The 26,923-nt window shown below is 51.6% G+C and overlaps 1 protein-coding gene across 3 annotated transcripts in view; it reads right to left on the reverse strand.

Moving 5' to 3' along the window:
• Positions 1-26,923, reverse strand: part of SLC1A7 (solute carrier family 1 member 7) — a 47,078-nt gene that overhangs the window by 11,129 nt on the left and 9,026 nt on the right. For 2 of the 3 annotated variants that reach the window (XR_004351117.1, XM_032640448.1), the window contains exons 3-4: positions 9,853-10,068; positions 880-922 (exon numbers count right to left, since the gene is read on the reverse strand). Coding sequence is in view for 2 of the 3 variants with exons in the window: in XM_032640448.1 (XP_032496339.1) it covers positions 880-922; positions 9,853-10,068 (259 nt within the window). In the remaining variant the exon portion in view is untranslated. The remainder of the gene's footprint in view (positions 1-879; positions 923-9,852; positions 10,069-26,923) is intronic. The other variant, XM_032640462.1, reaches the window with a different exon arrangement.

A 26,923-nucleotide genomic window follows, 5' to 3' on the forward strand; every position in this document is an offset into this window, starting at 1 on the left:
TGGGAAATTATTAGAAGTGCAGACAAAGATTGGTGTAAAAGGTTGTTTACCATAATTTCTTGTTTTGGAAAACCACTGAAAGGGGAAATGGGCAAATAAATTATAGCCAGCCTTATAAGAGCCAAACAGTTGCATCATCACTAAATATTGTATTTTTAAGAAACATTTAATAACCATGGAAAGTACCCATGATATAACGGGAGAGGGGGGAAAAAAGCAAGATGCACACCATATATGTCCTATGATCCTCATTTTATTTTTAAAAACATTTCTGCAGAGGAAAACAGACTAGAAACATACCTTCTACTATCGCTATTGCTAGGTGCTGGAACTACAGGTGATTTTTATCCTCTGCTTTATATTTTTTAGGATTTTCCTAATATTTTACAGTGAATGTTATTACTGTTTTTATTAGGGGGAAAGGATTATTCTAAAAAGAAAGAGAAAACAGGCTTAGACGCAGACAGGTCTGGGTTCACCTACTAGCTCTGCCATTTTCTAGTGACATAACCTTGGGCAAATCCTTTAACCCTCCTAAGCCTCAGATTCCTCGTCCAGGAGAGGGGCTGGCCCTACCCCAGGGCAGGGTTGTTTTGAGGACTGAAGGGGATGGTGTGTGCGAGCATGGGTGTAAACGAGGGCAGAGCAGGCATTCAGCAGGGGCTTCCCTCCACCCTCATAATTCTTCCTCGTGAAAAGTTGGAACCCAGGGCAGGAGTGTGGCCACAGGAGGCTCTAAGGATCCAGGTCCTCCCACCACCTCTCCCTAGCGTCCCAACCCCAGGGACAGGGAGACTGGCTGGGCAAGCCTGTCATTCCTTAGCCGGGCCCAGGCTGGCCCTGCCTGCCCACCTCTCCATCGTCCGGGGACCCACTCACCTGTTTGAATGTGGCTTCCACCAGGTTGGCTGGGAACATGTTCCTGGGAAGAGAGTCAGTAATTGAAGAATTCCAGGATAGGAGAGCCCTTGGGGTCATCTGAACACTTCCCTTGGCAGTGAAGGGCTTCTATGATCCTGCCCCACCTCCCTATGCAGTCTTACTTCTTCCCACCACCCCCATCCCAGGACTTAAAGCTCCAACACCATCTGCATAAGGTTCCCAAAACACGCTGCATACTTCTCCAGCTCCAGGCCTTTGACCACTGTTCCTTCTGCCCGAAATGCACTGCCTACTTCTCCGGCTGATTCCTACTCCCATCAAGCAGAGGCCAAGCCTTCTATGACTGCTCCAGGTGGACTCCACAGCCCTTGCCCTGTGGGTCAACTATGCTCCAGCACGCTGCTGGACGGCACTAGTCACATGATTGCTTCCCCCACAGACTGGCTTCCTTGAAGGTGGGACTTGGTCATTCATGTCTTATCTGTGGCTCCCAACACAGGACCTGGCACATAAATGGGATCATTATTCTCGTTAATATAATTTTCATAAAGCTAAAGGAGGAGGAAGTCTTGTCCTACCAGATATGAAAGCATACTATAAAGATGTAACTGTCAAAATGGTGAGATACTGACACAGCCGTCAATCGAAAAATCAATGTAATGGAACCTGTAGCCTAGAGACAGAACCTGGGACATCTAGGTAATTTCATATTTGATAGAAGTTGCTTCACAAATCAGTGAAGAAAGGAAGGACTCATTCTAGAGAACTGCATAACCAGCTATTCAGAAAAATAAAAACTAGATCTTTATGTACACTGCACCAAAATAAATCCCAGATGGCTTAAAGAAATAAATAATTTAAAAAATGAAACCATAAAAATCTAGAAGAAACACAGGTTAAGTTTTATCAGATCTCAGGATATGGAAGGACATTCTAAGAACAAAATCAATAGATTTTACTTCATTAAAATTAAGAATTTCCTAAGTGCAACTTAGTATCCTGCATTGGATTCTGGAATAGAGAAAAAGAACACTAGTGAAAAAACTGGTGAAATCCAATGAAGCAATTTAGTTAATAGTGTGTACTAATTTCATGTCTTACTTTTGACAAGTGTGCTAGATGTAAGTCACTAACATCAGGGGAAGACGGGCACAGCTGGGAACTCTCTTTACCATCTGTGCAACTTTTCTATAAATCTAAAATTATGCCAAAATCAAAAGCTAAAACAATTGAGAAGCTCTCTAAGATTACAAATACAAATAAAATAATAAAGCAAATGACAAACTGGGGAAACTATAAAACAAAGCATTATCATCCTAAATCTTTAAAGAGTTTTTACAAATCTTGACCTTGTTTCCATGTTCACTGTCTGTCTTTTCTCACCGGAACATCAGCTCTCTGGAGGGCAGGGATCTCTGTTTTGTTTTCCGCCGTGTCCCCAGCACCTGGAAGAGTGCCCGGCACGTAACAGGCACTCAGTAAATATTTGCTGCATACATAAATGGACCACAGAAACATTAATACCTCAATAGAAAAATGATGGAACGTCCTGACCAGGTTATTCACTTTGCAGAAGAAAAAAAAAACATAAGTAGCCAAAAAACCTTTTAAAAAATGTTCGGGGTGGCGCAGTGGTTAAGAATCCGCCTGCCGATGCAGGGGACACGGGTTCGAGCCCTGGGCCGGGAAGATCCCACATGCTGCGGAGCAACTAAGCCTGTGCGCCACAGCTACTGAGCCTGCCTAGAGCCCGTGCTCCGCTACAAGAGAAGCCACCGCAATGAGAAACCTGCGCACCACAACGAAGAGTAGCCCCCGCTCGCCGCTGCCAGAGAAAGCCCGCGCGCAGCAACGAAGACCCAACGCAGCCCAAAAAAAAAAACCTCATTAAAAAAAAAGTGTTCGGCTTCACTGAAAAAGACATTTTCACCTATCAAACTGTTAAAGAAATTTTCAAATGACAGTACCCACTGCTGAGGCTGTTTTGGTGACTCCCTCACGTGGTTCTGGCAGCAAACTTTGTGTAAAGCAATTTGCAGTTCACGGCGAGGGTCTTTGCCTTTATAATCTGCTTTAGGAATCTAACCTAAACCAGAGATGCTAACAAGGAGTTTTGCTCCTGTGCTGGCACTTCCTTGAACAGGCCATGCGCCCCGTGCTCACCTGGACCCTCCGTCCCGCTCACTCTTGCTCTCGGCAAGTCTCTCCTTTTGCGAGACTCAGCTCACACATGCATGGAGTTATACACATGAGTATGAGTGTGCATTCTTTCTTAACTTTACACCCTGGCAGCCACTGTTGGGAAGCAGAAACTATCATTTTTTTCACTGTTGCTAAAATACAGGTTCAGGGTTAGCATATGGCAGGAGAAAGAGGGCTTAGAATGAGCTACCATGGCAGAAAACTGGTAGAGAATGGTCTTGGCTTTCCCCACTGATTTCAGCTTTGTCACAAGGGAGAGAAGAAGCAGGGTCGGGAGCTGAGATCGCAGCAGCTCACGTGAGGCTGTATTTTGATGAGTGGTAAGCAGATTTCTGCCACCAGAATAACAGCTGCCTGCCAGGGCTCTGGACAGCAAACAGAGCCAAAGTCACGCCAGGCACACAGCCTGCCGGAGCGCATGACCCACCGGCCCTGGGCGCTCCTGACCAGAGTGGAGGAGGCCCACACTGCATCACGTGGTAACAGTTTGAAAATGTCTCCTGGGTACACTTCCAGTAGGTTCGAGTGACAAAGTGGTTAGAGGGAAGGCTGCTTTAGCATGAGCAGAAACCAAGGGCATTCAAAAGGCCGTATGTAAGAAACCGAATGGAACTTATACCTCATACATACATCTCTCTACAGCTTCCTTTAAAATGACAATAATTTAAATTATGTGCTGCAGCAAGGATGACTAGTTGTCTACCCAGTCTCCATGCTCTCTCCTTACTCACCAACAGAAACCCAGGCATGTTACAGAGACCAAAAGGCTCTGCCATCAAGCCCTGTTTCCCAGCCTCTCTTGCCAAAGGGGTGGCCAATGCGATGTAAGTGGGAGTCATTGGGTGGCATTTCCTGGAAAAAGCTTTAAAAGATGCCCATGCAGCCAGGACCCTTTGGTCCTTTCCTCCAGCTCTTTTCTTTCTGCCTGGAACATGGACATAATAGCTGGAGCTTCAGCAACCATACTGAACCATGAGACACACTGATGATAAAAGCCAAGTGCTTAGTAAGTCCAGCAAAGCACCAAGGTGGAGGGAGCACGGGCTCCTGATGACCACGAGCTGCCACCTCTGGTCTGCTTATTTGGGAGAAAATGCAGGCCTTTACCTTACTTAAGCCTCTGCTGCTTCAGGTTTCTGTGAAGTAGCAGCCGAAAGCATTTCCTAATACATGTGGTCGTACTAATTCTCAATGAACTTACCCTCAGATTTTTAATAAAGAAGTATACCTTTGATTATTAAATGAAAAAATATGCACCATTTTCTTTTGGCTTTGAAGACCCACGGGAAGCCTTCCTGTCTGCCCCATGAGGCCTGTGTTCCCGGTGGTGGTTACGTAAAATGCAGACGTAATGTACCTGGGAGACATTGGCAGCCAAGCCCATCAAGTATACACACACTCTGCCCTGGGCCCCACCCCCCCCACATCTCTTGGGGCAAGGCCACGGTCCACCTCACTTACTATTTGTAAGTTCCCACTGTGACGGTTCCAAACTCACCCCCATCCCCAATCCAAGCTCCAAAGGTGGGAATTATTCCTTTCCAAGCACAGCTCCCAAGAGCTTCATCCAATCCCTGAGCGGGTAACTGGGAGCTATAAATAGACCCAAGTCATTACTTAATCTCTCTGGTGTTTTTGAAAGATTGGAAACAAAGAAGGGGCCCAGCTCTGACTGGTGTTCCGCTTGGGTTTGTTCTGTGAGGCTGCTCTGTGAGCAGACGTCAGTTTTCTGGAACCCCCGCTTGGAGCCCTGGGAAATGAACTCATGCCTTGGAGAGTCATCCAGGGACATGGCCTATTGTGTTCCTCTGGATCATCTTTGAGAGACGGACGCGTATCTTCCCTCCCTGAAGGATGCAGTGGGCCTTATTTCCCTGTTCGGTTGGACCCCTCATCTTTCTGACTTTTCCCTTAGGCACACCTGCCTCCATTTCCCAGTTCCCTGCCCTGGTCCTGTGTTCTTGGTTGGTAGGCAACTGCTCTGGGCCAGAGCAAGGGTGAGGGGGCCGCTGGTACCCTCGTCGCTGGTGTCCTCATTTTCTGCACGGCCTCTCAGAATGTCAGAGCTAGAAAGGGTCGCAGAGGAGTAGCTGTCCAGGGCACTCTTCTGGTCTGTCTGTCCTAAGATGGTTGTCAGCTGGATGCAGGGACCTGTATTTCCCCCCCTCTCCCTCCCCACCGGCTCTCAGCACAATGTCTTTGCCCTGAGCAGTTACTTAGTAAAAGTGGGCTGAATGGAACGAAAGTGACTGCACCCGCTCCCAGGGTGTCCCATGCCTCCAGGCACATCCTGCCCACTCCACGCTACCCTGCTCCAATCCATCCTTCCCAAACTCACCTCCGGCCTCCCCCTTCTCGAGTGGAACAGCCACCCCCTCACCTGGGATCAAGGTCTGCAAGGTTGAGCTCTGCACCGTCCTTCCAACCTCGTCCCGGAACCAACCCACCTCCAGAACCTTCTGCTTGTGCCCAAGAAGCCTCCTCACTGGCCTCTAGGCCTTTGTGTTTCGGAACCACAGAGCTAGAAGGGATCTTGAAACCGACGGGGGAAACAGGCCCCGGGAGGGGGCTGGTCTGCCTGCAGCAACACAGCGGACCACACAGAGGTGAGACGAGCTTCCCTGCAGGAAGCATGTGATCTCCCCTGCAGCTCTGCTCTCTGACTAAGAAATGGTGTCAGTGATGCCCAACCACCCAGCTTTGCAAAACAACTTGCTCAGGGTTGAGAGCGACTGGGGGAAAAACCTCAAACCAGAAGGATAGATTTTCACCACGTGAAAAGCAACTGAGAGCAGGAACTCCTCCTGGAACATTTGACTCTGACATGTGGGTCGGGTCCAGAGCCCTCAGCCCCCCAAGCAGGGGAGGCCATTGGGGAGGGCGGGGCTCCCCAAGCGCCAACAATCCTTCCACCACAGGGAAAGGCTGTTTCAAATCATAGGATCCAAGAAATGATGAATCATAGTCACCAAATCTTAGAAATAGTGCATCTTAGACATGAAGCTTCTCAAAATTCCTCCTCCCTTGGCTTCCAGGCTGTCGGCTTTCCTGGTTCTCCTCCTGCTCCAGCAGCTGGACACAGCCCTCCAGCGCGGCTGGGGCTCAACCTGGCCTCGCGCCTCGTGTGCTCAGCCACTCTCCCTGTGCTGGTGCTTCTTCCTGCAGCTTCAAAACCCTGCGGCTTCACCGATGCACCTGCATCCCACGTAGGCAATCAGCAAACACTCAGCACCTCTGCCGTGCAGTTGCTGTTCTAGGCTCCGGAATGCAGTGGGGTGATTTTTAATTTTTTTTCTTTGCGGTACGTGGGCCTCTCACTGCCGTGGCCTCTCTCGTTGCGGAGCACAGGCTCCGGACGCGCAGGCTCAGTGGTCACGGCTCACGGGCCCAGCCGCTCCGCGGCATGTGGGATCTTCCCGGACCGGGGCACGAACCCGCGTCCCCTGAATTGGCAGGCGGACTCTCAACCACTGAGCCACCAGGGAAGCCCACAGTGGGGTGATTTTAACTGGCCCTCCCAGAGCTATTTTATTCCAGTGGGGGAGACAGAAAAAGAAATACACAGATAGGTAGTGTCAGGTAGTAATCCAAGCTATGAGGAGAGAGGCTGACGGAGGCTGGGAGGCCCCTCTGAAGAGGTGACACGGCAGCGGTGTCAATGGAGGGAGGGAAGGGCCATCCAGGCAGAGGCAGCGAGGAAGACCAAGCTCCCAGACGGGACCCTAAGCACGTTTGGAGGCGTGCACAGAGGCCAGCAGGCTGGAATGAGGGGAGGGAGAGTTGGAGCAAAGGTCAGAGGCCAACCTGTGCATGGTGGGGGGATCATGACGGGCCTGTAGGCCATAGTGAGCACTGTGGATTTTGTCGACCTGTGACAGGTTGCGGGCAGGTTTTTAAAGGATCCCTCTGGCTGTTGTGCTGAGAACAGACTGTAGGGAAACAGAGAGAAAGCAGGTGACCATACAGGACCCTCGAGTGAGAGGCGATGGTGGTCTGTGCGATGGTGGGAGTGGCAGAGGGAGACAGAAGGGGCAAGGTTTAAGATATCATTTTGAAGGTAGAGCTGACAGAATTTGCTGACAAACTGGATGCAGGATATGAGAGAATAAGAGAGGCATCAGACTAAGATGGGCAGGACTGAGGAAAGGACAGATCTATGGGGAAAATCCAGAGTTTAGCTTTGGATGTGCTAATTTCGAGATGCCTTTAGACAAGTGTATGTAAGAATCTGGAGTGCCGGTGAGAGGTTTCCACTGGAAACAAAATTCAGCAGCATCAGTGTACAGAAGGTGTACGACGCCATGGTACTAGATGAAATCACCAGGCAAGTAAGTGTAGATACAACAGACCTTGCCTGGGTCTCTCTGGCTCTTGACCCTGTGGGTGAGAACCACACAACAGGAACAAAACTGCAGGTATTTTTTGTGATCTTTGGTTCACCACACGTCTCAAAGGATAAAAAGAACCTGGAGAATGGAGAAAATGGAGGGAGTGGTAGCTTGATTGCACTGAAGGCCCTCATTCATGGATGCCTTTGCCTGTCACATTGCCAACCCTTCCCACCCTGAGTCTGGGCGTGGTCCACATGGCTTGCTTTGGCCAATAGGATGTTAGCAGACTTGACAAAAGCAGAGACTTGGAAAAATACTTGTATGTTTCTCTTTGCCTCTCTTGTTCTTCTACCTTCCTCGTAAGAACATGCTAGCTCTCTCCTGGAACCCTCTCACCACCATGAAATAAATACAGGCTGGTCTACGGGCAGATGAGGCACCAGGTGGAGCCCAGGTGGATTATCTCAGCAAGGTCACCCTGGAGTACGCTGTTCCCCAGTTGAGCAGCCAGCTGCCTGCAGACACATGAGCAAGCCCAGCTAAGCCCAGTCCGAGTCAGCAGAAACTTCCAGCTGACCCGTAGACTTCTGGTTGTTGTCCTGAGGCACTAGGTCTTCAGATGTTTTGTCACACGGCAACAGCTAACTGATGCAGAGGGTGAGGGTTTTTCAAGAGAAAGGGAAAGGGAGAGAGAGAGATTGTATGCTGAGGACGAGAGGAGTGCTTCTCCCTAACTTTAAGCCAGGAGACCTTGGCGGTGTCCCCTAAGATTTGAGGTATGTAGGGGCTGGTGCCTGACTCACATCCAAAGGCCTTGGGAGAGGGCTGCGTTTCCAGCAAGGATTGTGTGTGTTTTTCACGGGCCAGTGCGGACCTTGCAGAAGGGACACTGCCTAAGAGGATCACCAGGGCGGGGGGCGGGGAGGTGTCCCCAGCAGAGGAGCTGACCAGAGGTCAGGCCTGAGGAGGGTACTGTGAGCAGCCAGATGGCGCAGGGAGCGCCTGAGTCAAGGGAATAACAGGTGAGAGACACCAGTGATACGAGGGGCCCCAAAGAGCCCGCAAAAGCTCCGCTGAAGAAAAACAACCAGGGAGCAGCTACCCCGGCTCTCCCCACTACCATAAAGGAGGACCTTTCTAGCTCACTCCCTCTCCCCTCTTCACTGCGCCACCCCCGGGGCTAGCAACAGGGGAGTAGGTGCAGCAAGAAAGAGAGCAAAACCTGCTAGGACCTTCTTCCCATTCCAGCTTTCCACGTCTGAATCAGATGCAAAGGCTAGGACAGGATTCGCTTTAAACTGGATGAGTCTGGAGTTTTACTGTTAGACTGGACTGGGTTTCTTATATCTGAAATTGGTGAGAAAATGGGAGGGACCAGAGGAGCCCCCAGAGCACGTTTAATGGGGCAGCCTATTGAGCCCAATAAACTGTTCCCAGTGTGGTGCTTCCCGAGCTCTGTCCCAGCCCTGCTGTCCTCACCCACACTGTCCTGGGAGACCCCTCTGCCATCAGGGCCTCCCTAACACCTCTACCTGCTGCTCTCTCAACCTCCATCTCCCGCTCAGACTTCCCCACAGGATTCAGATCCACCAGCTAACCCTCAGCTGACGCCTCCCTCAGGAGGTCCGCACCTGCTCCAGCACTGTCCTCTGGTCCTGTGACCACGCTGCTGTCCACTCAGGTGCCCAGGCCAGAGACCTTCACGCCCTTTCAATCAGACTCCCACCGCCTCCACCCTTCCCCCCTTCTCACCGTCTCTTGCAGACTGATTTTACCTCCTGAGCAGCCTGCAGTCTTCCCTCTTCCCCCAGGCCCATGGCTGCCAGCCTGGCCCAGTCCCTGCCTCCCGTCTTCCCCGCCTGCCATGCGCCCCACCTCCGGTCCACCAGCACTCTGGCAGACAGAGGGAGCCTTCTGAGTTTGAACATGCTACTGCCAGGTTTAAAACCCATTTCCGGGGGCCTTTAGGATAAAATGCAACTTGGGGCCCGATTCCCAATGCTCTTCATGGTCTGGCCCCAACCGACTTCTCCAGCAATGACTGTCCACTCCCCGCTCACATTTCAAGCTCCAGTCACACTGAATGGGCCATAACTTCTCCCCATAATACTACCTCCCAGCTCAGGACCTTTGCACAGCTGTTGCCTTCTTCGGGAATGCCCTTCCTGTGTCCCCTGTGCCCTCCCCACTCATCCCATCTTGATGGGGGTGGACAGTTCAGTGTGAGCCCAGCCGGAGGCACGGGGGCTGAGGGGGCAGAGAGTGGCCTCTGTGGCTGCCCCCCTTGTTACCATCAGTGATCAAGGGCAGACCCTGGGCACCTCATCCCCACACCCTCTTCTGCCCCCCTGGGTGACATGCGGGGCTGGGCCTGTGAGGTCAGCAGCCCCAGCCCAGGCATGGCGTTCCCAAGCAGGGTGCCGGCGGCAGGAGTTACCGAATGAGGTCCAGCAGGGGGTCTGCTGAGCTCATCATGGGCTTCCCACTATGCTCCGTCGTCTCCTTCTGGGCCGCGCTGCCCGGGTGGATGATGGACACCATGGCGATGCCCACGATGACTGCCATGAAGGTGGTCCACAGGTAGTACGCTACAGTGAGGACGCCCAGGCGGCTGGAGGTCTTGGCATCCAGGGAGGCGAGGCCGGACATCAAGCTGGGAGAGCGATAGGGGTCAGCGTCTGTGGGTGGGCAGGCCAGGCACTCAGGTGTACCCACTCTCGCCCCCTCCTGGCTCTGCCTAGCACCCTCACAGCGTTCCAGGGAATGTGCAGGCATGGGGATCCCCCCCACTAATCCAGTCCCCAAGGCTCCATCCAGCCTCTCTGTTCTCTGCTCTGCTCTCTCCCCCTTGCCCAGTGTCATCAGCCGAGCCCGTTCACACCTCTAGACCTTTCCATATCTGGTGTCCTCTTAGTACCTCCTTTCACTTGCCCAAATCCTACCCAGCAGGTAAGACCAAGCTCAGTGCCTCCTCTTGGGTGAAATCTTTTAGGAGCCCATTCTGGGGGTCCCACAGCTCCCGGCCTCCTCTGTCATGACCCTGGTTGTCACTGTCACTGTCTGTCGCTCCTCATCAGACTGAGGACATGTGAGAAGAGGAGCAGATCTGACTTCTCTGTGGGCCCCTTGTGCCCAGCATGAGCTCTCTGTCCTGCCACCAAGCAGGTGGTTACTGCAGGCTTTTGAATGAACTAATGAGTGAGAGTGAATGAGCGAGTGAGTTAGAGCCCTGGGCTGGGACTTGGTGACCTGGGTCCATGGTCCCAGTTCTGCCCATTGGCTATGTGACCCAGGCAAGCAAGTCACTCCTCCATTTTTAGGCCTCAGGATCTGCATCTAAAAAATGGGGCCATGGTTAGATTTTTCCTTGAGAGGTGCCACCCTGTGGCCGTCTTGGGTTAGTGCCCCGGCCCAGACTCTCCTCTCTCGAGACTGTATGGAGAGGCTTGTGGGTCTCTCTCCTCTTGGCTCCTCCCCACTCCCCACCTGCCTTGACCCTGGCTCTCTGCCCACCAGAGCAAGTCAGCCCTGGAGCTATTTTTCTCATGACTGTTTGGCTGGGGATGGGGGATGGGGGCAGGTGGGGAGCAAGAGATTAGCTAAGGAGATGCTTGCACTTTGCTGCCAAAAGGATTTTTCCCCAAAGCCTTTTCATTCTTTCAGATAAAGGAAGTATTTGTCTGGTTTTAATCATGTAAACAAGAACAGATAATCTCTCCCCATCCACCTCCTCTTATCATTAGGCTACATCTAGCATCAGGGCTGAGCACAGAAAGCCTCTCCTGCACCCCACGGTAACCGCTGCCTGTGAGCACCCTGCTCTTCCCTGCTTGCTGTGGCAAAGCCTCACTCCCCTTTTAAAATGCAGTTAAAGGGTCCCCTCCTCCAGGAAGCCTTCCCTGACCATCAGGCAGGGGTAAGGCCCCTTCTCTGGGCTCCCAGGGCCTCTGTGCTGCCCTCTGTCCCAGCCCCACCTCATTAAACTGTTGACTATTTACTGGAAGCACCACCAGGGCTGGGCCTGGGTCTGATTCAATGCTGGGTCCACAGAGCCAGAACCAAACTACACTGCTGGAGTGTAGTTTGCTGAATGAAGGAGTGAATGAATGAATGAATGAGTCAATGTTTTACAACCTCCATTCATGCCTGTCTGCCAGGACACCATATGTTAGTGATGGGCTTAGGGTGGGTCTTAGATATAAATCCCTGAAGGGCTCATAATGAGATTGTGTGGCCAGGGGAAATGGGGGCCACCCTGCAACATCATCCATGAGAGAGATCATCCCCACACAAGGGCCAGCACCTCGGCCCAGGGCCAAACAGGCCTCTGACCATAACAGAATTTCCTCACAGCCAAGTCCAACTACTTCAGGCCACAGGGAAGCCATGGCCCTGAGAAGAGGCCCTGCTCGAGGTCACACAGGACACTAGTGGCCAGCTGGACCGGAACTCATTCCCCAGCTCCAGGCCTGTCCTCCTTCATCCATGTAGTTATTCAATCCTTTAGCACGTGCCCACTCTGTGCCACGCCCTGTGCCCACAGAAAGAAATCAGAAATCAGTCCCTGACCTCAAGTAACTCCTGGTCTGGCTGCTGCGGGGGGTGGGAAGAAGATGGACTATGGACACTCGGGACAGAACTGGACTCAGGTAACCAGGGGTCAAGGTGTTTGCATCAATACCACAAGGGAGGGGACAAGGACGTGCTATCTTTATTCAGAGGAGTGAGGGATCACTTGTAGCTAGGAGGATCAGGAAAGGCTACGTGGAGGAAGGGGCGCTGGAAGATGAGGCAGATTTGGAGACGGAGCAGACGTGCCAGGCAGTGGGACACCAGAAGATAACAGGGAGGCTGGAAAGTGTGGGGACACTGTGGTGTTAATGTGGTCAGAGCTCAGGCATATGTGAGGTAGAGTGAGATATGGGGCAGAAGAGATGACAGAGCTCAGGAGTAGGAGTGGCCTTGAGCGCCAGGCCAAGGGGCACACAGGGGAGAATGGGGTAACACACATCTAGCAGAATTTGCTGCATGTCTGAGAAGGGAGAACTAAGAAGTCCTTAGATCTGAGAATATCAAAGTAAACAAAGTATATAGGGAGGGTCACTGAAGTGGTATTTGTAAAGCAAAAAGCTGGGACCAACTTCAATCATCAAGGCAGATTAGATTAAAAGTTACAGCATAGCCATGCAGTGGGCTTCTAAGCAGCCATCAGAAGTGATGGTGTCATTGGAAAGATGTTCCTATTTTATGTCAAGTGGAGAAAGCATGAGTACAAGATAGTGTGCAGGGTGCCCTGGAGATCCTGTGACACAGACCCCTCTCGAGGTTTGTGGTCCAGATAAACATAGACATGCTTGAGGGATTGTGCAGGAGAGGGGTGCAGATGAAAATCAGATCTCAGAAAGGGGCAAAGGGCTCCTCAGAAGGCCACTCTGAGGAAGAAGAGGTCTAACATGGGGGTGGTGCAGCTCAGGGATAGAGCGGATGTGGTAAGGAAGGGAGTGCAGGTTCCAGATATAGCAGGAGTGGACCCCGGACACAGGGGCTCTGGGAGGGAGAGGGCTGATGAATAAATGGAAAGAATTCCATCACCTGGGACACGAAGCAGTTCCGCTGTGGAACGTCTGTCCCGCCCGCAGAATGGAAAGGGTTTTTCTACTGGCTGAAGAGAAAGGAGAGCAGCCGAGGTGGGAGCGGTTGGGGAGGAACTGCTTGACAGTATGACAGAGCAGACCCCTCCCCTCCCCAGGCTGGTGCCGCCAGTGCCAGGGTGACCGCAGGTGATGGCAGAGGCCGAGCAGAACGGGAGCTAAGTGCGGGGAGGGCCTGGATTCCGCGTGAGATGGTGGCCACTCCCGGAACTCACAGTCACAGGAAAGGATGTTCAAGTGACTTCCTTGACAGCCTGCCATTTGGCTGGAGGGGGCTCCTCGAGGTCTAGACTTTTGGGCCAAGCTGTTAAAGTGACCTTTCTGAGAACCTACAAGCCGGGGTGGTGTGCTCTGCAGGGAGTGTTAGGTCACATGGACATGCACAGGGGGAAAAACTAAAGTTTAACAGTAGCTGTCTTTGGGTGGTAGGATAATGGGCAAGTTTTGGTTTGTTTTTAATGTTTTTCCACATTCTCTATTATTTCGAGAATAAGCATGTCTTGCTCGTATGATGAAAAACACAACCCCTCAAGGGCCAGCAGCCACAGAAACCGTAATTCATCGGAAGCTTAACTGTCCCCAAACACCTGAACGTCCACCTCATTTGATCCTTAACGTTCTGTCAGTGATGATAATGTGAGCCACTGTAGTGTTAAATTTTCTAGTAGTCACAGTAAAAAAAAAAAGAAAAAAAGTCAAAAGAAACAGGTGAAGTTCATTTTTGGTAAAACTAACTTTAATAACACTTTATTTAACCCAGTTTACCCAAATTATTATCATTTCACTGTGTAATCAACATAAAAATGCTTAGAAAAACGGCTTCTGGTTTAAAATTTTAATTTAATTTAAAAACAAAAAGTTCAGTTGCTGCATTGCACTAGCCACATTTCAAGGGTTCAGTAGTCACTTATGACTAGCGACTGCCTTCTTGGGTTGTGCAGTTTGAGTTACAGATAAGGAAAATAAAGCTCAGGGGGGTGGAGCTAACTGGCCAAGCTGCCTAGTTGTGAAGTTAAGGCTGGAACAGGGATTCAGCCCTGTGGGGTTTCCCTTCTCCCACAGTGACTCTCCGTGGTACGACCTTGTTTAACTCCTGTGCAAGAAAAGGCCTTCCGGTTTTGGCTAACCATGATTTTAATGTGATTCAGCCCATGTAATGCCTATTTAGTTCAAGGCTCGGAGTTCATGACCTGCCCCATGGCTACAGCCCTCAGATTTGTGGTGGTGAGCTCCCCATCTTTCGAGGTATCCCAAATGGAGGCTCGGGGCGGCCACCTGTTGGAAGGCTAGATCAAGGCTTCCAGGCTGAGTGGGAGATTCCATGAGGATGACTTCAAATGCTCCTTCAGGCTCTGTGATTTACGGTGAGGGGAGAATAGGTAACCTTGCCTCTGCGACTCCCACGATGGCCGGGTGCTCCTGGGAGTCCCCCACAATCCTCGAGGGCCCTGGCAAAGCGCCTCAGGAAGCCCAGAAGTCTGGGACTCCCTCCGAAGCCATCTGGCCACCTCCCCCCGCCCCGCCCCCAGGGCCCGGGATTATGGTTCAAGAGCTCGATGTGACTGGGGAGCCGGCTGGTTCCTGGGCCCAGCCTGTTTCCATCTGGTTAACCCCTCCACTTGCAGGGGGCGGGAAATGGAGGGAGAAAAAGGCCACTACTGACCCTCACCTGTTCTCACGCCAACCCCTGAGGTGGGTAAGGTGACCCCATATAACATCGGGAGGCGCCCAGCGCTGCCTGCACGCTTCACTGCGGAGGGCGGACAGGCTGCTGAGGCTGCTGGGGGCCCATCGCTGTTTGAAGTCCTTGGTGGCTCCCCTTCGCCCTCAGGAGCTGTCCACGCTCCTCCAAGGCCTTGGGTCACGCTCCTCCTCCTCACTGGCACCTCTCCAGCCACCCCGTTCTCCCTGCTGCTCCTTGCACCATCTTTGTGCTGGTCGTTCCTTTAGCCTGGTACTCTCCACCCACACCCCCCAAGCCCTCACACACCTGTCCAGCCCAACCAATTTCCACTTGCTCTTTCCAAGGTCAGCTCAGACATCCTTCCTCTGGGAAGTCTTCCCTGATACGGCGATCTCACCTACCTCCCCAGGGCGCCCCGTGCTTCCCATGTTTCTTACACGGCACTCTGCCGCCATGCTCAGCCCTGAACCCCCACGGTGCGGCCCAGCTCTGGCGCAGGGCAGGCTGGGGGGAACACGTGCTGAGCGAAGCAGTGAACACTGAAGGAACCCAGTCCCCTTGCCCCTGTCCTCCCTGGTTTACCTTCCCATCCTCTCCTGCTGCTGCTACCCATCTCTAGTCTCCACTCAGGTACTTCCTCCCTCTGAGGGCCTCCTGAGCCCGCTGACTAGGCCAGGCAGCTCCCGGACGCTCCTGCACGCAGCCCTCACTAGCTGGGAGCCTCGGGCAAGTTCCTCAGCCTCTGTGCGCCTCAGTTTCCACTGGAGGATAGAATGGGGATAATGATGGTTTATTGTGAGCATTGATCTAGGTTTAGAATAGCGCCTGGTACATAGCAAGTATTCAATATATTCCAATAATTAGCACTCTTCTGTGATGGCATCGTCTGTTCTGTGACTACCTGCCCCAGCAGGACTGTGAGCTCCTCCAGGGAAAGGCTGAATCTGGCTCCAGTTCTAGGCCCTCAGAAGCCCAGGGCCTGGCCTGGCCTGGGTGCACGTTTGCTGGTGTGTATGTGTGATGTTAAGCCAGGGTGGAACTCTAGACTAGTTGTGAAAAGGGGTGACTTCCGAGCTCTGATGACCATGAGCGACCACTGTGGGTTCCCGGAGGAAAGTCACCTGGACCAGCCTTGAGCCCCTTGCCAGGTTTAGAGAAAGGCCCCTGGCACTGTGTGTCCGTGTGACATCAAGCAGTTGACACCGGGTCCTCTGAGAACTTCGGGGAATGATTACCACAGGCAAGTCCCCTCTTCTGAGTACTGAGAACCTAAGAGGGTCTCTGGAGGTGTACTTCGGGGCTCTCCCTTCAGCCCTCTCCTTCCTGGTTGTTTTTATCAATACCTTGGCCAAGGGCACTGACAGCATGTGGATCAGATTTGTAGAGGTTGGGAAGCTGGGAGGAATAGCTAATGTGTTGGATGAGGGAGTTGGAACCAAGCAGACCTCAGGCCAGTTCTGACTGACATGATGAAGAAGAACACGGACACATGCAGAGCCATGCTTGGCTTCAACAGCTCGGAGAGCACAAGCTCTGGGGTGGAGGGGGGGCCTGAGCCGCAGTGGCAGCCCGTGGGAGGGGGACTTTGGGGGTTTGTTTGCTGTCAGCTTGGTGAGTCACTGGGGAATAAGGGTGCCAAAGGGGTGGGGGGCCCTCAGCCTGTGGGGCTAGAAGCCCCGAGGGCTTGCTGAGGAGGCCATGGACCTGCCCTGACGTCAAGACCCTCCTGGGAAAGGGACAGGGGAGGGAGGTGTGTGTCCCATAGAGGGCAGCTGGGGTAGGTGGCAGGGGACAGTGAGCACAGCAGAGCAGACCCCGGGAACACTGGGATGGATGCGGAAAGCCACAGGGAAGCAGATCTCAGCTCAGCACCAGGAATAACTTTCTAGCAAACAGAGCTGTCCCGTCCTGGAAGGGACCACCTTGAGAAGTAGTGAACTCCCAGTCACTGGAGGTGTGCAAGCAACTTGCTAAAGTCACACAGTGAGTAAGTAGATTTGACCTTGGTCTACTAGTGTGACAACATCCATAGTCATGACATCCTGCACTAGGAAGTTAAAGGCAGGAAGGAGCCATATCCTTGGGCTGTGGCTTCGTGTGACCTAGTCAGGGAGGCTCTCCCAAGCTGGTCCCTGGGTGCAGCTGCAGGCAGTCCACCCGACAGGCAAGCGGATGGAGGCATCTGGGGGTCCATAGGAGTCTCGTCAGCCCTTCCAAATATTAAGGTCTTTTTCCTTCCCCTGAGCAAATGACAGGCCCAGCAGTTGACAGCAAGTGCTACGTTAGCACCGAATCATGCTTCCCGGCTGTCCCTGCCACAGCCCCACCCTCAAGCCAACTCCTTCTAAGACCTGAGGCAGGAGGCCAGACTCCCACTTGGCTAAGGTCTGGGTCATCTGGTCCCAGCACTCCCTCCCAAGGGCAGAAATTCCTCTACCACTTCTGATTGCACGCCTCAGAGGACAGAGAACTCACTACCTCCACTGTGGGCTAGTTATGCTTATTAGTATGAAATCTGCCTCCAGGAAAGAGAATTTTCCACACTGGGCCCAGCCCTGCCCTCTGGAGCCACACAGACCAAACCTCTTTGGTTCCACTTTAGATTCCACGGGATGGAGGCAGGCAGGAAGGTGGGGAGGGAGTGCAGGGCTCAGGGGGTGGGAGAGGGAGGAGGTGGCACAGAGACAGGCATGGGCCTGGGGGGGCGCTGCCACCCTGGCACCCACAACTGCCTTCTGCAGGTCTCTTCTTCCCAGACCCCTGGGCATGGGGAGGGGATCGATTGGGAACTCAAAAATAACAAGCTTGGGGCTTCCCCTGGTGGCGCAGTGGTTGAGAATCTGACTGCCAGGGACACGGGTTCGAGCCCTGGTCCGGGAAGATCCCACATGCCACGGAGCAGCTGGGCCCGTGAGCCACAACTACTGAGCCTGCACGTCTGGAGCCTGTGCTCCACAACAAGAGAGGCCAGCGACAGTGAGAGGCTCACGCACCACGATGAAGAGTGGCCCCCCGCTCGCCGCAACTAGAGAAAGCCCTCGCACAGAAACGAAGACCCAACACAGCAAAAATAAATTAATTAATTAACAAACTCCTACCCCCAGCATCTAAAAAAATAATAATAATAAAATAACAAGCTTGAACTCAGTCAAAAGCAAAAGCTGAAGCAGCCGCAGCTGCAGCCCTCCGAGAGCTCACTTCTGACCATCGACCAGTCGCCAACCCCTTCCACTGGAAAGGCTGCGTTCCTGAGTGTAATAAGGGTCGATCCAGTTCCCAATCCACGTGAGCGGAACCCCTGCCCCTTTCTTTCCCACAAGGCAAAGAATGGCAGGTGGGAGGGAAACAGTGTTCCCACGGGTGACCGTTACTCTGCTCTACGGTCGCAGACTGTTGCTAGGAATGACTTCCCTGGGCTGCCCATCACTGGTTTTTACGACCAGTGCCACTACGCCATGGTTAGGAGCCCTGCTCCAGCGGGAGGGAAAGACCCCACCCAGAGGGAACCACAGGTCCCCCTGCCTCCCTTCCCTTCTGCATCAGGGCTGCTGGTGTCTACTCCCCAAAGGCCCTGGCTGGGCCTGCCTGCCCCAGGCACTCAAACGAGACCCTCTCCGTGCAGTGTCTCCACAGAGAAGAGTAGCAGCTTTTTCAAAACCTCACCCACCTCCCCAGGCTCAGAGAGGTCCCAGCACGCCCCACGTTGAACACTTTGCTCTGTGTGCTATGCGCCGTCCCAAAAACGAAGGAGGTGGGTTTGTGGTCCTCAGGTGGGTGGAGAGACCTGCAGTCTGGACAACACGAAACCCTGGGTCATGGCTGGGATTGAGAGAGGCTGGAAGCAGGGTCTAGCCTGGCCTGGGAATCAGGCTAGGTTTCCCAGGGGTGGGGGCCTGCTGAATGGATCCTTGAAGTATGAACAGGAATTCTCTAACTGGAAGGGGGAAAGAGCATGGAGTCTGTGATGGGTGATGAAATCTGGGAGTTTTTCAGAGTCACCAGGCTGACGGTCTGATCCCACCCGCAGCCCACAGCTGGGCCATGTTTCCCCTCCTGATGAGTAAGGCGATCAGGTGACTGGGCAAGAGGGCCAAAGAGCGATCCCAGGGCTCCCATCAGAGAGGTCAGCAGAGCTCTGCTAAGAACAGTTGCCCCATGGCTTGCAGAGGCCGTGGCTGCCCACTCCTCCTGCCCTCTCCCACTCACTGTCTATCCTGGGACGCCCCCGGCACACTGGCTCCCAAACCAGACTCCGACGGCTGCTTGGCCCAGGACCATCTACAGTAAGATAGAACGAGGGTGTTTGGGAGTTTTCTGCCAAACTAGAGTTCCTCAGGAAGGGGGAGAAGGGAGTGTGGGTTTCTTTGGCCAAACGTGACTTCCTGATTCTAAGAAAAATCAGTTTAAAATTCTTACAATAGAAAGAAAAGCAATACATACACATGCACACACATACACACACAACATACCCACATGTAAAGACCCACACCACACATTCACATACGAACCCACACACGCCCTCGGATTTCTCTGCTGCGATGTAGAGCTTACAAAACATTCTGCCATGTTCAGCATCAGTGAATCACAAACACATGGATTCAGTTTTCCTTGAATGATGGCTGGTTTAAGAAATTGAAGAATGAGGGGAGAGGAGGGTTTGGCAAAAAAGCAAGTGGAGACTTGGAGGCCCCAGCTTGGATTCAGATGCTGGTTCGACCCACCCCTGGTTCCTTGTATTGCTCTTGCCTGGAGATGTGTGAAAACAAGGTTCAGTTGACTTCCCAACGTTAGAAGCAAACTCCAGCCTCAGTGGGGACAAAACGCCCCCTGGCACCAACACACGCAGCACCTGCTGGGAATTTCTTTGTAAATCTGCAGATGGCGTTGTGTCCATTCTATGGCCGAGGTGAAGAGTGTGGTAAATAACAGAGGCTGAGGTACATCTAGAATCCTGGGGAATAGTGATGCCCCAGCAGGGTATCCAGCAGCATCCTGAGTGTCTAGTAAAAGGAAAAGGGCTTTGCAAACTCTGCTCCAGCCTCTGAGTGGAACAGTCATATGTGATTACAAAGATGAGGGTGTGGCATGGGCATTTTTATATCATGTTGAATGAAAAAAAGAAAAAAGCAGATAGGCATACTTTTGCAGAAGTAACAGTAAGGTTTCCTCCAAGAACTTAAAAGAACAGAAAGTTGCCAGTATTCTTTGGGTTAAACCATAAATTAAAAGCAAAGGGATCAGAGTAGCAACAAGTGGTGTTACAGGGAGGAAAATGGGAAAGGAAGGCTCCAAAGGCTTGACTTTCTAATGAAAGAAGGTGTAATTAGCATGGAATCAGTCAGCAGTGGAGCAGAGAGAAGAGAGTGGAGAGTGGCAAAGAACTCAGCACCGTTCAAGTACCACCCATGGGAGAGGGGGCCCTAGTTCAAGGACATGACAATGCCATGGCAGGTCCTAATCGTCAGACTACTAGTTCCTATGCCAACGTAACATGAGGCAGAGTTTTCTAAATTTTGTCTGAGGCTTTTGTGTTCAAAGGTAGAGACAGCGAGTCTCCTTACAGTTGATTTTGTTTTTAGAAGAATTTTTCAAATGGCGAATGCAAGCAAGAAGGCGCATGTTGTCCGGGGGAAGGGAGAGATTTGTGGTTTGATGGAAGTACCCCTCCTTGAGACCTTAAGATCTGTAGAGTGATGGAAAGGGGCACTGATTTGCATGAGAGGCTCAGGAGCCTTCCAAGAAAAAAGAGACTAAGACCCCCAACCCCTGCTCCTTGCAATTTGAAGTTAGAATCAGGGTATACTAGAGTGCTCACGACCAAGGTCTGTCAGCACTAAAGGTCTCCAGGGCTAACCCACCAGGATGGGAAAATGGACTCAGGGATCAACCCCAGGGAGCTAAGCTCAGGACATGACTGAGGTTGCTTTGAGGAACAACAATTGAGCTCTTTGGTATGATCTAGGGGCCAGAGCAGAGCATCCCTGTGGCTTGAGCAGGGACATGTTACTGCAAGGGGCCATGTTCAGGCTTGAACCAAAACCATGCAAGACCTGTGTTCAACAGTGACACCATATGGAAAGGAACCAGAGCAACAGGGCTAATGGCGAGATCAGATGTTCCAGTTCTCTCTTTACCTACTTATAAGCTGACCTTGGCCAATGGATGCAGGCCTCAAGAGGAAGACACTGGGCTTCCTCTTGAAGAGGAAGAAGGAGGAGGAGGAGAAGTAGGACCATATTTGGCACATTCAGTTCTCAAGTCAGTATATAAAGCAAAAACCACTCATACTTAAACTTGCCCTTGAAGATCCCTTAAGTTGTTCGTTAAAGTTCAGGAGGTATATAATTTCATTCAAGACAGGTTTCCTCCCAGTTTGGAATGGGTTGCTGTTTCTTAAGGTGAACACCAGCTGAAGCAGTCAGCATACACTTAGCGGCCATGATGTAAAAAGGAAACAAAACCACCCTCTCTGCATGGCCTAGAATCACAATAACGATGGGGGGAGATGCTCACTCTGAAAGGCCCTTGGGAAACTGAGACTGGCTTAGAGTGAGGTAGACCCAGCTCTCCCACGGTACACTCAACCTGGACGTAGCTCTTCAAGTGGGGGAGGCCACTTGTCTCCTTTAATGATCTTCTCTCTATTTCATAGCATATGTTAATTGAATTCACTAAATTTAAATGCACATACAATGGAACTCCACCACCTGCGGCCCCAGAAAACTAACTGAAAATGGCAAACCTGGACTCATACTGGTTGTACTATTAAATAATTAAATTGTCCTGCCAGCAAACAGATTTAACCAGCGGGTCCCCAAGTGATGAGTCTATAGGGGGAAATGCTCTGGCCAGAGGCTGTTGTGCATTCCGTCCTCCTTGGCAACTGTATTTATATCTGTGGATGAATCAATTGGCATTTGGTTTATTTGGTTGCCTCTTGTCAGCATCAAAGGACAGCCCTGACCAGCTCAGGGACTCGGATGAGGTTGAGCTTCTGAACCAGTCAGCCAAGGACCACACCCTGGGCCTAGTGATTCACTTACTAAGAATGACAAGAAACAAACATTTACAGGAAGAACAGTGGCAGAATTAGGGTTTGTGGAATGATGGGATTTTTTTGTTGTAGTTATCCACAATGTTTGTAATTTGTTTATATAACCTTTTAAAGTACCAACCTTTTTAAAAAGACAATTCCTAATCATCCTCCAGGGGTCATTTCAAATGAAGGTCATAAAACTTCACTGAATTCTGCCTCAACTTTCCTTCCACTGCTTTTTTTTTTTTTTTTTTTTTTTTTTTTTGCGGTACGTGGGCCTCTCACTGTCGTGGCCTCTCCCGTTGTGGAGCACAGGCTCCGGACGCGCAGGCTCAGCGGCCATGGCTCACAGGCCCAGCCGCTCCGCGGCATGTGGGATCTTCCCGGACCGGGGCACAAACCCATGTCCCCTGCATCGGCAGGTGGACTCCCAACCACTGCGCCACCAGGGAAGCCCTCCACTGCTCTTTATTTATTTAATAAGCAGCTCTTAGTCACTTACTATGTACCAGACCCTTGATGTCCCTGAGAAAGCGGTGAATTCAAATTCTTCAGGATTCTTTTTATGGTAAGGGGGTTCAGAAGAAATTCCTTGATGAGCTACTTGGACCAGAAGTTGAGCAACACGTCCACCTAACCCCACTCCAGGAACAGGGCATGAGTGGAGGTGACTTATAAAGACAAGGAAGGCACTATTTTTGGCTGGTCTTGGAAGAAGGGTAGAGAGAAGGAAGGTGTGGAGAGAGGAAAGAGGTGGGCACACCCTAAGGTGACCCCCAGTGATCCATGCCCTTCTGTAATCCCCCTCCCTGTGTGGGTGAGATCTGTGACTTGCTTCTAACAGAATATGGCAAAGGTGATAGATATTACTCCCATGATTATATATATAAGACTTTGCCTTAGAAGACTGAGAGAGACGATCCTCCTGCTGGCCTTGACAAAGCAAAGAGCCATGTTGGGAACTGCCTTTGGAGATGGTCAGAAGGCAGGGTACTACAGGTAGGACCCGAGGGTGGACTCCAGTTGATAGCCTTTAACAAGGAAATAATTTCTGCCAAGAACCTGAATGGGCTTGGAAGTGGATTCTTCCCTGGCTGAGCCTTCAGATGAGAACACAGCCCAGATGACACTTTGATTGCAGCCTTGTGAGACTCTGAGCAGAGGATCCAACTGAGCCATGCCTGGGCTTCTGACCCATGGAAATTGGTAGTAAATGGTGTTAAGTCACTAAGTCTGTGGTAATTTGTTACACAGCGATAGATAGCTAATATACAGACAGAGAAAGAAAGAACCAAGAGACGGCTGAAGGGCTTACACTTCTAGATGTGATCCTCACCTGTGATCTTGCTCCCAACTCTTGGTGAAGTTGCAAAATTTAGGAACTGCTTGAAGCAAGGGAAATATACTTGAATGGGAAACTGGCAAAGGCTGTGCCTCGTGACTGCTTGTAGGAATGTGAGGGCAGAGAAAATCAAGAGGCAGTAAGAACTAGGAATTCAGGGAAAATGAGGAGGCTTTGACGATCATGGCGTGGGGAATGGTTCTGGGCAAGGTGACAATGTGCAGTATGGAGACGTGTGGTCCATGCCCCTGCAAAGGCTGCTGTGAACACAGATGTGCAGGACTCAGATGGAGGAGTGCTACATGCATTGTACCTGTATCAGTGTTGAGGGAGCACCCAAGCATACCTGAGTCAAGGGAGACTTTCTAGAGGAGGTGACAAGCTGCAGGTGCTAAAGGAGCATGAGGAAGGAAGAGGTCACCCCAAGGGGCTGCCTGCTGAGAGAAGGAACACAGGTAGAGGTTTTCATGAAACATCTCATCTGGGCCTTGGAGAAGACTGGTGATGTATCAGGAGCTATGCTGGGTGCTTCAAGTGCATTCTCTTATTTCATTCTCAGAATAACCCGGCGAGGGACGGAGGTGTTCTTCCCATTTTACAGACAAGGTCACTGAGGCTCAGATGCTAAGAGACTTGGTCAAGTTCACACATCTGGTGAGTGACTCGAGACCCTGCTCTTCCCCTGGAACCTCTGCTACCTGCTCACTCCCTTCACTGTGCCTTACAAAGCCACGACTGGCCAAGGATAGGTGGCCCTCCGCGGGACTGCGTGTGCCTGTCTGAGGAGGCGGTCAGGCTGGGGGCTGGTTTGGAGTGGATTCTAGAGAAAAGAGGCCCACGAGCTGGAAGATGTCAGATTGTGGGAAGAATGACTGAGTTGGGCTCTAACCCAGGCCACAAGCCCCACCTCCCTCCCCCTGGGGCTCCGTTCTCTGGAAAAAAGTGGCTCTGTGTCTGTCTCTCTGCCCATGGTGAGACCCTCCAAGGCAGGCACAGGTCTTCTCTCCCCTCACATCAACCCCACCATTACCTCCCATACTTCTTTACATCTCATCCTCTCTCTTTGCTTGTCTATTAGATTTCCGTCTCCTGCAAAAATCTGTTACGCTGACCACCAGGAAGAGGTTAGTGTGAATGACAAGGGGGAAGTGAACTGACCCCCTCCCAGTATCTCACATAAAAACACAGCAGTGCACATGGCTCTTCTCCAGAGAGGAGTCATGGCCACTTCTTGTTCAGCAGCATGAGTGGCTAGTCCAGATAAGAATGCTAATTTATTTCTACGTCACTACTGTGCAAAAAATGGTGTCTGTACCCCATAATGTGGTGTGCCAGCTGTGAGTGTGAATTCATTTAACTAACAACACTGTGTCCATCCAGGGTTAAAAGCAGCATCAGGCATGGAGACAGGCCATCATCACTAGTTACCAGTAAATGAAGAGCTGGGAGGATTTTGCAGAAGAAACTTGATCTAGGTCTTGAACACAGAGGGGGACTTAGCTAATTAAGAGAAAAGGACGTTCGTGGGAGGGGAGCAGCATGAACAGAGGTGGTATGTGGCACGCTTAGAGGCTAATGAGGTGACCAGCCTGATGGCAGAGGCTTGGCCTAGGGAAGGGTGGCAGGTTCTACTGGAAGAGGTGGGAGCATTTAGAGTCATGGGTGCCAGGCTTTGGGGCCCAGGCTTGCAGGTTATTGGAACTGAAGCAAACGTGCCTTGATGTGTATCCTCCCACTGCCCTGGAGCAATTTACACTGCAGGAAACCTCTGTCTCCTGGTGGGGGGGTACAGCTTGGGGGCCCTGGGGACCGAAAAGCAGCAGTGCTCATGCCAGGCTCTTCAGCTATCCAGCCAGAAGCCCTGATCCCAAGACATCAGGGTTTTTCAAACCCTTAGAACACTTGTGGAGCTTTTAAACCTGTTTGGGCCCTTTGGCAGTTCTGGTTCAGTAGGCCCGGCATGAGATCTGACGTCTGAATTTCCAGAGTAGCTTTGGTGACTCTGCTCTGTCCGGAGTGACAGCCGCCACACCAGAGTGGCTGCTCCTTGAGGATACGGATGCCCCGCCCTGGGCTGGCCAGGAGCAAGAGATCAGGTGACCGTGAGCGATGGATGGATGGATGGATGGATGGATGGATGGATGGACGGATGGATGGATGGATTATAGACCAGTTGAAGCTAAAGGAATGAGGGAGGGCTCAGGGATGGAGCGGTTTGGAGCTCAGAAATGTGTCATTTTCCCCCAAGAAGGTTTACTTCTCCCTTAGTAGGAAAGTTTTAAAGCACTTCAGTTTTTCAGTGACACGGTTGCTTTGAACCAGACAAAATTGTATAATAAACAAATGAAACATATGCGCACACACTGGCTTTTCTCAAGTTAATACCACATTTCGTTTCCAGCCAAGAGAAAGCACTTGAGTCTGGTGGTGAGAGACCAAACCTTTGAGAGCCAGGACCCAGAGAGCTGGATGGGCCCAAAGTCACTGGGTGACCTGGGTAAACTGAGACTCAAGGTAAGGGTGCTTGCCCCAAGATCACGTGATTTGGGGAGAAGCAGGTCTGGGACCCAGGCCTTTGACTCTGACTTTAGGATTTTAAGTTAAATAACTTGCCCAAGGTCACACAGCAAGGAAATGGCAGGGCCAGGATAGGAACCCAGGTCTGTCTGACTCCAGGGTTTACTCAAGGGCCTCTGCCTTAGAGGCATTTCAGTTCTGAGTAAGAGGCAACGCCCTGGCAGTAAGTAAGGTCAACAATAAAGGACGATTGGGACTTCCCTGGCGGTGCAGTGGTTAAGAATCCGCCTGCCAATGCAGGGGACACGGGTTTGAGCCCTGGGCCTGGAAGATCCCACATGCCGTGGAGCAACTAAGCCCGTGCACTACAACTACCAAGCCTTGCGCTCTAGAGCCTGCGAGCCACAACTACTGAAGCCCACGCACCTAGAGCCCGTGCTCCGCAACAAGAGAAGCCACGGCAATGAGAAGCCCACGCACCGCAATGAAGAGTAGCCCCCGCTCGTCGCAATTAGAGAAAGCCCGCGCACAGCAACAAGGACCCAATGCAGCCAAAAATAAATAAATAAATAAACAAAAAACACAATAAAGGATGGTCAAGCTGCCTAACAATATTGCAATACAACTGGGAAAAAGGGAAACAACAAAAAAGAGTCCTGTGCTTCCTGCATCGACACGCTTACTTGGCTGTCATGTAATTATTTATTTTCTCATCAGTCTCCCAGGGCAGGGCCATGTACCAGAAAGCACAGTCCATGGCTGCTGAATTCATTAATCCGCTTGGCAAGTATTAATGAGCACCTATGATGAGCCAGGCATTTGGTGTGAAGGCCAGAGTGGAACCTTAACAGAGTGTTGTATCTGCCTTCACAGAGTTTACAGTCCAGTGGAAGATAAACAGGTTAACAATTGAATCCATACAGAATAACAGCACAAAATGAGTGCTGTGCAGGAAAAGGAAGTGGGTATGCTGGGGGAGAGTGAAGGTGGTGGTGAAGGGGGACAGGTTGGGAGGGCCTTTCTAAGGAGGCGACATGGAAGTTGAGATCTAAAGGAAGAGGAAGGGGAAGACGTGTAAAGCATTGAGGAAGCGTGCTCCAGGCAGAAGGGACAGCATGTGTGGAGACCCTGAGACGGAGGAAGGGTTTGGTCTGCTTAGGAAACTAAGAGGTCTGGGGACTGGAGTGAATGACGCATGACATGAGGTGGGGCACAGGCAGGGAGGATCCTGCAGGGCCTCCAAGGTTATGTTAAGGATGCAAGGGTTTATTCTAAATA

Source organism: Phocoena sinus, chromosome 1 (assembly GCF_008692025.1).
Source record: "Phocoena sinus isolate mPhoSin1 chromosome 1, mPhoSin1.pri, whole genome shotgun sequence".
In the NCBI taxonomy this organism is placed as follows: domain Eukaryota; kingdom Metazoa; phylum Chordata; class Mammalia; order Artiodactyla; family Phocoenidae; genus Phocoena; species Phocoena sinus.